The sequence below is a fragment of the Sceloporus occidentalis genome, unplaced genomic scaffold (genome assembly GCF_023333645.1).
Source record: "Sceloporus occidentalis isolate IW3139 unplaced genomic scaffold, rSceOcc1.0.p SCAF_145, whole genome shotgun sequence".
In the NCBI taxonomy this organism is placed as follows: domain Eukaryota; kingdom Metazoa; phylum Chordata; class Lepidosauria; order Squamata; family Phrynosomatidae; genus Sceloporus; species Sceloporus occidentalis.
In genome coordinates, this window is record NW_028317125.1 from 881,202 (window position 1) to 892,586 (window position 11,385).

At 41.9% G+C, this 11,385-nt stretch overlaps 1 protein-coding gene across 2 annotated transcripts; it reads right to left on the bottom strand.

Annotated features, from left to right (window-relative positions):
• Nucleotides 1-507: 507 nt before the first annotated feature.
• PEX11G (peroxisomal biogenesis factor 11 gamma) lies at nucleotides 508-7,041 on the bottom strand. 2 transcript variants are annotated; one of them, XM_089500045.1, is made up of 5 exons: nucleotides 6,979-7,041; nucleotides 3,959-4,147; nucleotides 3,662-3,840; nucleotides 1,103-1,153; nucleotides 508-715 (listed from the first exon to the last, which is right to left on the bottom strand). In XM_089500045.1, exons 1-5 carry the CDS (start codon nucleotides 7,039-7,041, stop codon nucleotides 508-510), a joined length of 690 nt encoding a protein of 229 aa, XP_089356171.1. The 2 variants fall into 2 exon arrangements, with proteins under 2 accessions (XP_089356171.1, XP_089356170.1); XM_089500044.1 differs by having other exon boundaries at nucleotides 508-733.
• Nucleotides 7,042-11,385: the final 4,344 nt, after the last annotated feature.

Consider the following 11,385-nt stretch of genomic DNA (forward strand, 5'->3'; position numbering starts at 1 on the left):
CCATACACTAAGTATATATATATATATATATATATATATATATATATATATATATATATATATATATATATATATATATATATATATACACACACATACATGTACACATATGATTAACACACTTACAGAATTAAGTTAATTCATCATCTTATTCCTTCTGATCTGGTAAAAATAAAACCCTTATTTTAGATGTGGTATGATCTAACTTCTAACAAAGTTTTTTTTCTTTCTGATTTGCATGGAAACCAGCCCAGAGCTCCCTAGTCAAGTAAATCTGGTACACTGAGAAACTCATTAGGCAGCTTACAATCAGTAGTTCTAACTTTGAACACAAAGCAGCTTTTATCCTGAGTGCAAGGATCATTTATGAAAATAAAACAAATAAAACATATTGGTGAAACAGTTGCGAGGCAGTGTCCGATGTATATTTACAGTTTTCCTTTTCTTATTCAAACATTCAGAAGATCAACGTATCAACGTGCATTTTGCTTTCGTCTTTCTTTGGACTCATACACCTCCTGCACTGCCTCCAACAGCAGTCTGGTAAATACCGATCAATGAGGATATAGTCCCTAGTAGTCCCACAAACCAGTTTGGTGAGCACCCTCCCCAAAGGAAGCCAGGAGGCATCCAGTGGATAGCATTAGCCAAGTCAGAGGTGGAACTGATGATGTTCAAAACCTCAGATCTCATTTGGAATTTTATTTCCCCCTGGCTTTTTGGAAGATCCTTCCTACAAAACAAGATTACATCGATTCATTAGCAACTAAGGCACACCACAGGCAGACTGCACATACGGCATAACTGTACTTCTTAAATAAAATGCAACTCCACAAAAATCTCCATCCTTCATACACAGTCAGCATGGCAGATGGTCAACAATGATATTTAAGTCATACCAATGAATAAGAGGCAATGTAGAACCCGCTGCCACACGATGCAGAAATAAGATTAAGGGTACTCTAATACACCCCAGGGGTTTATTAATTTGTATATCAGATGTAATGGTGGAAAGGAGACACCGTAGTTTGGTTGAGGTCAATTTGGGCTTTGGATTTCCTCACCACAGAGACACATATTACACAAAGAATAAAACACTTACCCAGTATGCTTTTCCTTGTGCCTTCTTAATTGGTGTAAAATTCTAATAGACCTAATAGAGAAAGAAAAGCAATGAGATAAGAAGCTTAAAAAGAAAACAGTATCTACAATATTATGATAACAAAACAACACTAAATGTACCAGTGATTCCAATTTCTTTTTTAAATAATTTTTATTACAGTTTTATAAAATACAAAACAAAAGAAAATGTAACTATAACATCAAACATATGAGACTGTCAAATAGTATCTCACATACAATATACAGTGTACAATAATAATTTGAATTGAAACCATAGAATTGGGAAATAGTAGTTACAACAATTCACTCGAAAGAGAAAAGCGATTCCAATTTCTAATTACAGATTTACAGTTTCTTTCTATGTTCCATGTTCCTGAACACAGGACATGACCATCAAACAATTTTGTGCCGGTATCAATTTAGGGCACAGCCCAAACTCAAAGCCCATGATCTCAGTCCATCATGATCCCCTCCATTCAATCTTCCTCCAGGGCACGTTATGTTAAAGATGTACAGGTACCTGGTCCCCACCTTAAAAGTAACTGCCTTGAAAAAATACATCTGTATTAAGTTAGTGCTGTTGGGGGAGTTCTCTAGAGTGGCACTGTGTGGGACCAAAGGGCCCTTTCATAACCTGGACTTCATATTGCTTTTTGTTTTTCAAGCAATGTGGTAGATTGAAATATATAGTTCATAATATAAATATCTTACATTGGGATGAGTCCTCACCCCTTCTGCATAATACATTTTTTTGTGGTATTATTATCCTGAAAATCTGCTTTGGGGTACTTGAAGATTAACGTTATAAATTTCACTGTACAGTTTTCATATAAAATGTACACACTTTCATTGAGGGAATATTTTGGAATAACAAAGGACAAACTCCGCCACTGTGGTGCAAGAAAGTCTAACAACATAATCATTTATTTATACAGAGCCAACAAGTTACTCTCTGTTTTACACAGAGCGTGCAGGTTGTAGTTATCTCACCATCCTCTATTAAACTCTGGGCTCAAAAAGGTTCACTTGACACATATATGTATTCACACTGTGATATAGCATCTCCTATCAGGGGCGGGCTGGGCAGGGGCAATTGCCCCCCAGGCCGCCCTGAATCTGGGCCAGCTGGATGGCTGGCAGACGAACATTCAAGGCAGCCGCAAAGTTCAAAACTAAGCGGCTGCGAGCATGACTGGCCGTCGTACCTGGGGGGGGGCAGGCCGCCCTGGGTGCCGTCAGAAACGATGCGCGCGTCAACTGTGGCTGTGCGTCGGGACTTGATGTCAAATCCCGGTCCGCAACACTGAAGCCACGCCCACCGTCTTCCGCGCTCTCTGCACCGGAAGGACATGAGACACAGAAGAAGAAGAAGAGGAAGAACGAAGCGGAGGAAGAAAAAGTGACAGTGACAGAGGAAAGGTAGGAAAATAACAGATTAGTGAGTGTGTGAGAGTGATGGGTGTTATGCTGAATGTTTGTGAATGAGGGTTTCAGATAGCATGGATGTGTAAGTGTGGGGGATAGCATGACATAAGGAGGCTGTAATCACTATCTTATCATTCCCAGATTCCAGCATGTACTGGCTGCCTAGGCATGATAGGAGTGTGATTGCTGTTATCAGTTATTTTTTTTGTCCAACTTTGGTGTATTTTATTTAAAGTAAATTACACACCAAAATTGGACAGAAAAATTACACTATTAATATATATATATATGATTGAAAATAGCAATCACACTCCTATCATGCTAAGTCAGCCAGCACATGCTAGAACCTGGGCATGATAGGATTGTGATTGCTGTTAATGATATATTTATATCAATATTGTTATTGATTTTTTTGGTCTAATTTTGGTGTGTTACTTTTAATAAAGTTTTTTTTTCCCCCCAGTTTTGGCCAAGTGAATGCTGAATTTTCAGTTTCGGTCCAGAACTTTCATTACGGTGCATCCCTACTATATACTAAGCCAGTCACTGACGTGGTAGGCCTTCACCACATCAATGTTTGGCTTGGTATATAGTGATAGGGGTTGTACTGCAGTATTGTCAGCGTAATCCCTAAGTATATAATGATAGCAGTTATGCTGTACCACCGTCAATGTGTGCCTCAGTATATAATGAAAACAATTTTGCTGTACCCCTGTCAATGTTTGCCTAACCATAGAAACTATGCAGTTTTAAAGTGTGTGTGTGGGGGGTGCCACATACAGGATCTGCCACAGGTGCCAAATACTCTAGGTACGCCCCTGCGTCTTGCGGCAGTCAGGCCCAATGGCCATGCCTCAGCTCTTTGTCCCACGCCTTAAAAGGGGTGAGATGAAGAGCTGAGGCACGGCCATTGGGCGGCGCGGTGCGTGCACGCTGGAAACTTTAATTTCATTAGGCGCCGGTGGAGTGACTGCCGCACGACGGCTGCTTTCTATGTCCCTCGCAGCCGCTTTGGTGACGCAATGGGCCACTTGACTAGACTTGCCCCCCAGGCCTTAGGCTGCCAGCCCTCCCCTGTCTCCTATAGTTAGAAAGAGTAGTTAGAAGAGACTACCTTAAAATTCCCAAAAGGAGAGAGAGACCCCAAAGTGCAGTGCTGGCTGTCCACCACTTTTCAGACTTTGCATGTATAACACCGGCATCGGCAGCCCATGCCACATGCTCACAGGGGTAATATAGCTGATCTGCTATATTACCAATCACCGATATATACCGAATAAGGCAGTCTTTCTCCTAGAGGCAAAAGAAATAAAGAAAATTAAATAGACTGTGTGAATTGTCACAAACATGTATCCATGGGCAACATTGCTTTGGTGGTTATAGAATATGACTTTTCTCTCCCCCAGCTCACCTTCTTTCCCAGGCCATACTTCATGGAGTATGCCAGCATGGACAGATCATCAAATAGACGCAGTACTGTCCTGCAGTGACTGAGCTGAGAAGCCACAATCAGAAGGCTCTTTCCAAAATTCGGCCTTGCCCCATTCTTCTGTGTCATAAGCCCACCTAGGAGTTGGCAGCTGTAACATAGTGTCCGCATCTGAATAGAAACGAGGAAATTGAACATATATTCAGACCAAATATATATGAAGCTCTTCATCAATGACCCTTTTTATTGAAAAAATAACCTCTTGTCACATAACGTGCATTATTTATATTGCATATGTAGGAATTTAAACTACTAATGTGAAATTCACCTAGATGAACCAAGCATCACCTGGAACATGGGTCACTCATAGGCCACTCTACTGTGGCATCATTTTCGTAACCCTAACAAAACTACCTTTTATTATTATGGTCTGTATTGAAGAAAGCACATAAAACCAATTTATTGCATCACACTCTGTGGTATATCCCAGAATGGGCTGCCTACAATCCCTTAGGATTGTAGGCCTACAGTTGCATAGGAGAGCTTCATACTATCAGTGGTACAGTTTACACTGGTTACAAACAAAAACACAGGTTTACTATGAAAGTCCATTAACCTGGTAGCAGTAAAGATATTTTTCCTATAAGGACTAGTATACTGCACATACAATGAAACATGAGAATGCTTATCTGCAGTTACAATTAATTCTACTGGGAGAAAGAAAAAAGGTTACAATAATGAACTTTGCCCCAGTATTTCCAGCAAAATTTCTTAAGATGCAGCATATATAACCCGTAGGATACTTCTATCTACTTCAACATCGATTGTGTGAACAAGAAACTGAAAACTAGTTCAATTAGCAGGAGTGGGTCATTAATAATAAAAAAGGGGAAATATCAAAGCTTTACGTTCTTTAGCAATGTATATATGCATATAGTTTTTATATAAGCAGATTGACTGGAGAGAGGTACAATAAGTACAGTCATATAGTAAGTACAGTCGTTTACAGACATTTCTGCCATCCATACATTATGGTAGAAGGTTCCTTACCGTTTTGAAAGTATTCCCTTTGGACTTTACTGCATATGGCAGCAGAGAGGTCCCTTTTAATGTATGTGCTCCGTACTCTGTACCCTATGCGGAATGGAAGTACTTTCTTGCCACTGTTAAGTTGCTTCAGAACAACTTTTTTTCTCTCTCTAAATGTTTGTAATCTTTTAAAGAATACATAATAAAGTACTTCTTTAGTGGAGCTATCAGTAACATTAAACTGTCCCTTTAACCGACAAACTCTATTCTTCATTTGATAAATAATAATAACCAGAGTTTGTTTTTCTCTAGAAATGACAATAATGTAAAATACTTACTCTATGTAACCTTGTTATTTCGATCAATAACATAATTTGCCATTGCCCAGTTATAAGATTGACCGCTATTAATGTACAATGAAACATGCACAGTGTGTTTTAGATATACTGGAATCCATATACTGGAATACACTGCATCCTCGTGAGATTCATTTTATATTTAAATAATCATAACTGTGAACTTGAGATCCAAAAACGCAACCTGAAAACCAACTACCAACTGCAATACCAGAACCTCAGCAAAAGTAAATATTTATTTTCCTGAACAAACACGCAACATAATTTTTTGAGATGGTTAGGTAGATTCTGTGAGCATATGCATTACTAATATCGCACTTTACCGGTGCTAGACAGGAACACATGAATAGTATACATCTCATCGAGAGAAAAAAAAACCATGATTGTTAACAAAGATGCCCCACAGACTGTTAACATAAGAAGAATGCATATTAAAGTACTTTATGAGTAATTGAATGCGTTCCTGAAACAGGTAAATCAGTGAAGGAAATAAATCAATGGGAGCTTTCTCCGGGTATGTGGGCTCTCATCCACCTTCAACATTTGCCAATCCAGCCTCAGCAGTACTGATATTATGTGCCAGGAGATCTGAATGGAAAATAGCTGTGGGTGGCAGGAGAGCATGAGCAAATGCATACGGGGGATTCTGCAGGTCCCCCAAATGCATTTGCAAGGGGGACATGTAAACACAAAGGGACCTCTCTAAGATAGCTGGAGCGTACCTTTAACTGAACCTGAACTAATAGGAACATGATAACGCAAAATAAATAATAAACACAACTACTAGGCTTCTCACTTGATCTCATCATATGAGAATCATAGTTGTGTCATCTTATACTTATTTTGGGCACACTAAATATGATGCTGTCCTGCAGCTGGGCAGATTGGCTCAAGAAATGTGGAGAAGTTTGAGGGCAGTAAGGCTGACTCAAGAACATCCTCTTTTAAGCTTTTTGGTCCCTTTGGACATTATCCTCCTGTGCTTCGGCGTGGCTCATGCGCAGTTCGCTAAGCCCAGCCAGACTAGTGTTTTACATATCGGCCGAACATTGTACACAATAATTTCTATGTAAAACATTAGGGCAGGAACATAAAGTATTAACATCACTTATAAAGAAAGAAAAGGGAAAAAAAAGTACTCAACATCAACATCATTCCACCTTCTCCTGAAACCTAACCAATATACAAGTAATTAGTGGCTGTGCATTAAATTCAAGTATACAGATTCTCTTATTTGCCCATTCCAGCTACATCACATGGGGCTGTTCAGTTGTATTTATCTTTCTCTCAGTTTGACAGCAGTAAAAAAATAAAAGTGACAGTATTACATATAATAATACATTTACTTAAGATGTTGCTGAACATTTTTATTTTTTTTTAATTATTTTTTTTTAACAGTGGTCCATATTCAGTGGAAATTTGAAATACTAAGCAAAAATTGAAACATTTGGTTGTTTCAATATTATTTTTTTACATTCCAATGCTATTAAATATTATATTTATGAATACATCCTACTTATTATTACTACAGTATTGATGATACAAAATACTTCAGGTTATGAAACGGTTAAGGGGTATAGGACAGTTTAGGGTACACAATAGGCTTTATGCACTCACCAATCTGTCTCTGCCCCTGTACGATTCCAGAACATTAATGAGACTTGCCACTGCTGTTGCCATCACACAGACTCTGCAAGCCTAGCACAGAAACAAATGGCTTCGGTTACAAACAGCAGCTTTTTGCCCGATCGCACAATAGCAGCTCTGCAGTGCAGCAGAAGCTGTCAGATGAATAGCACTTTAACCTCATGGACTTCAGACTTCTGTGTTCCAAGCCTCTTTATGGATTACAAGCCAACCTCATCCTTCCTGCTACAAGGCGGTGTGATTGGTTAAAATGTTGCAACCTTTTAGTGAAGTAACCGTTTGAGTAACAACTATCTGCAGTTAATTATATATATATATATTTTTTATATATATATATGTTTTTTTTCTGAATCTGCTCAAACTCATCTGCCTTAAGGTGTTATGTATTCTACACATTATTTGCAGAGGAGTGCTAGCACCTTCTGGTCCTAGGGCAGGTAAAGTCAAGTGGCCCCATGGCCCTTTTCCTCCCCAGTAACTACCATGCACCCTGGCACACATAGGCACACGTATTATACACATACACACTTACGCATACACACTCATGCTAACATATTCCTTGCCTCAGCCCCTTACCCTTTTCAGCTGCATAACATGACCCCTGCCACATTTCCACTGTTTGAAGAGTTTTGGATAACTTTGAGGAACAATTGCTCCCCCAGGCCTCTAAATATTTGTTTCATGCTGGGTTTTTTTGTCTTTTTTTTTTTTTTTTAACTGGAATTGATTGGCAACACCAAGATAAATAATTCTAAACAATACAGTATAATGTGAAAGTTGCAAATATTGGTCCTTATCTAGAATATCATAAATATCTTATGCTTGGTGGTAGACAGGCCCGGACTGGCCATCGGGCACACCGGGCATTTGCCCGGTGGGCCGGACCACGGCAAGGCCGCATTGATTTAGGGGCTGATGGAGCTGCAGCTCCAGGCCCCTACCCTACCTACGGCCGCATTAACCGCCGCAAAAACCCGATGTTTTAATTTAAACCCTGTGCGGCCGCAGACCCCTAAGGCCGGCCATGGTGGGGGCTTCCCGGCCCCTTAGAGCAGGGCCGGCCTTTGGGGTGTGCGACCGCACAGGGCGCCACACTCCAGGGGGCGGCGGCGGGGGGCGGTCCGCACCGGGTGCCGCTCATCAGGGGGTGCCAACTTGCGGCACCCGGCACCCCTCCAGAGACGGACAGTAATGTCCGCCGCTGGAGGAGCAGGCTCGCAAGGGAGCGGTATCGGAGGTCTTTAACAGACCTCCGGTTCCCTTGAGTGATTTTAAGCCGGGTTCAACCCGGCTTAAAATCACTCAAGGGAGCCGGAGGTCTGCTAAAGACCTCCGATACCGCTCCCTTGTGATCCGCGCGGCAACAGCTGCTGTGCGCCGGGATTTGTTGTCAGATCCCGGCGCACAACACTGAAGCCGCGCCCACCGCTGTTCGTGCCCTCTGACCCGGAAGAAGACAGAGAAGACAGAAGAACTGAAGAAGAGGAGGAAAAGGAGCTGTAAGGAGAAAAAAAGGAAAGGTAGGAAAACATTCAGTGAGAGTGGATTGGTATATGTGTGGCTTAGTATATATGTGTGGCTTGGTATATATGTGTGGATTGGTATATATGTGTGGATTGGTGTATGTGTGTGGATTAGTATATATGTGTGGATTGGTATATATATATGTGTGGATTGGTATATATGTGTGTGGATTGGTATATATGTGTGTGGATTGGTATATATATGTGTGGATTGGTATATATGTGTGTGGATTGGTATATATGTGTGTGGATTGGTATATATGTGTGTGGATTGGTATATATGTGTGTGGATTGGTATATGTGTGGATTGGTGTATATGTGTGGATTGGTGTATATGTGTGGATTGGTGTATATATATGTGTGGATTGGTATATATATATATACGTGTGGATTGGTGTATACGTGTGGATTGGTGTATACGTGTGGATTGGTGTATACGTGTGGATTGGTGTATGTATATGTGTGGATTGATGTATATATATGTGTGGATTGGTATATATATATGTGTGGATTGGTATATATATATGTGTGGATTGGTGTATACGTGTGGATTGGTAGGTGTGTGGATTGGTAAGTGTGTGAGAGTGATGGGTGTTATGCTGTACCGTTTCCAATGTCTTTTTCATGATCTAATTATGCTCTAAAAGTACATCATAACTCCCATCACTCTATACTGTTCCATACAGTGGCAGAGCTGGGAGGCAGAGGCCTTGCACCCCCACCGCAGGACTCCTGAAAGGTAAGTGAACTTCAAAGAGGGAGAGGGTAGATAGTTAGGAGGGGGTAGTTGCGGCGGGCTTAAGGGGCTCTGCGTTAATGCGGCCATAGAGGACCAGTCAGTCAGCTCCATCAGCCCCTAAGTCAATCCTCCCCTGCCACAGGTGCGGTCGCAGTTGCTGCTTGTTCCGGCAACAAGGTAAGTAGGGTGAGGGAGGGGGGTGCAGTGAGAAGAGGCAGAGGGGGGTTAGATAGTGAGAAAGGGGGAGAGGGGATAGATAGAGGTGGTACATATTGAGAAGTGGGGAAGGGGGTTACATAGTGAAAAGGGGCAGATAAGATGAAGAGAGGAGGTAGTGTGAATGCGTATGAGAATGAATGAATAAATGTGTGGATGAATTGTGTGAATGCGTATGACAATTAATGAATTCATGTGAGGATGAATTGTGTGAATGATTTGTGAGACTGCATTAATGAATGTGTTAATGATTTGTGTGAATCATTAAATGCAAAGATGGTACATGAAGGGTGGGCTTTAACAATAAATAAATAAATAAATAAATAAATATGGGCTGCTCAGGCTTAAATGCCCGGGCCTATTTTTTGTCCCAGTCCGGGCCTGGTGGTAGATAGGAGGTTAACAATACCGCCAGTTATAAATTTAGCAGGAAGAGAGTCCAAAACTAAGATACTTTCTAAATTATTCAATGGACATGTGAAAAGGGACACTCCAGTCATCATATGCACTTTACTGCATAGAATAGCTGTGTGGTCCCGTTGAATTTAATGGTTTCCACCTCACAAATGCATGGGGTATTCTACAGATTACCCCACACACATTAGCCCCTTTCCCCACCCCTGGCTATTTTCCTGCAGAATATGTGTTGGGCCGAATGCAAGTGGCATAGTTACCTCAAGGCATCACTCCAAGTGATGTCAATGGGAGAACTGTCCTGCCACTCAAGCAATAAGAATCATTAGATGACCAAGGTGGAGAGCAGCTGCAGAGATTTAGCCATACTTGCCAACAGTCTTGATTTTATCAAGACAATCCCAATAATTGAGGTACTGTCCTGGCATGTGTCCCGGCTTATACATTTTTCGTCTCTCTTCACTGAATCGTGGAGGGCCGCTGAAGAGATCAGGCCTTCCAAAGTATTTCCTCAAAGGGGTGGAGCCTCCGTGCAGACCCTCTTCCACCATTTTGGGGAAGTGCCCCATGAGGCCTTGATCAACAAACTGGTACAAGCAAAAAGAGGACAGAAGAAAAAACACAGCTTGAGTAAGAGTGTGAGACCGAGTGACTGAGAGCGTGAGAGAACATGAATAAGAGTGAGTGAGAGAATGTGAGAGAGAGTCATTCCTGGGAACTTCTGGGCTCCGGCTACCTGGAGCCTTCCCTTGCGGGCCACAGCCAGGACTGCACACTGACATCAGCGGCCGGTCCCGTGACATTGGTGGGCGGTCCCACTGACGTTAATGGGAGTTCCTGCTGATGTTGGGGCGGTACTGCTGACGGGAGTGGGAAACACCCCCATTTAAAGGAAAAATGGGAGGGGAGCGGGGCATGTCAAGACCCGGCTCCCGCAACCCGGAGGATTCGGGTCTTGGCCCGGACATCTGGAGAAGCAGTGTTCACCCTGCAACACAAGCTTTACCTGCTGGCAGCGTCGGGAATCTCAGGACGTTGCTACTTATAACTAACTGAAGGACAGCAGGATTCAGTTGGACCATAATGCTGCAAGTGCTGCTGCGGTCCCCTTAAATTTGAGTGGCTGAGCTCCCTCATAAAGCCTCCGATCTGAATGCTATTTTGGGATGACATCAAGCAATTGTGAGAGGTGCCCAGGACATGGGATTTGAGGTCACCCCACTGAGGGACCCGAGGACGCCTTTTTTTCTCTATATCTGGAAATTTCACAGCAAGGCCCTGGGGGGATGGGCGCTAGGCAGGCGGCTGGGTTGGTTGCATTGGTTCGGTGTTGCAATATGGTTTTATGTGCCACTGCAATGATCATATAAGTTATTTTGTGTTCTCTTTTCCTATCATGGAATCAGTCCTCACCCCAAATACAGTTGTTTCAGGTGATAACTGGAGGGTACTTATATTATTCATAGAGACAAAGTGTGCTGCATC

What these genes read in the sequence shown, in the direction of transcription:
- PEX11G (XM_089500044.1), bottom strand. Translation starts at nt 7,041, where the DNA reads ATGGCAACAGCAGTGGCAAGTCTCATTAATGTTCTGGAATCGTACAGG. An exon ending in CTCCTTTTGGGAATTTTAAG is followed by an intron (nt 1,154 to 3,661) that starts GTAGTCTCTTCT and finishes TTTCTCTATTAG; the next exon opens with GTCTATTAGAATTTTACACC. An exon ending in CACAAGGAAAAGCATACTGG is followed by an intron (nt 734 to 1,102) that starts GTAAGTGTTTTA and finishes CTTGTTTTGTAG; the next exon opens with GAAGGATCTTCCAAAAAGCC.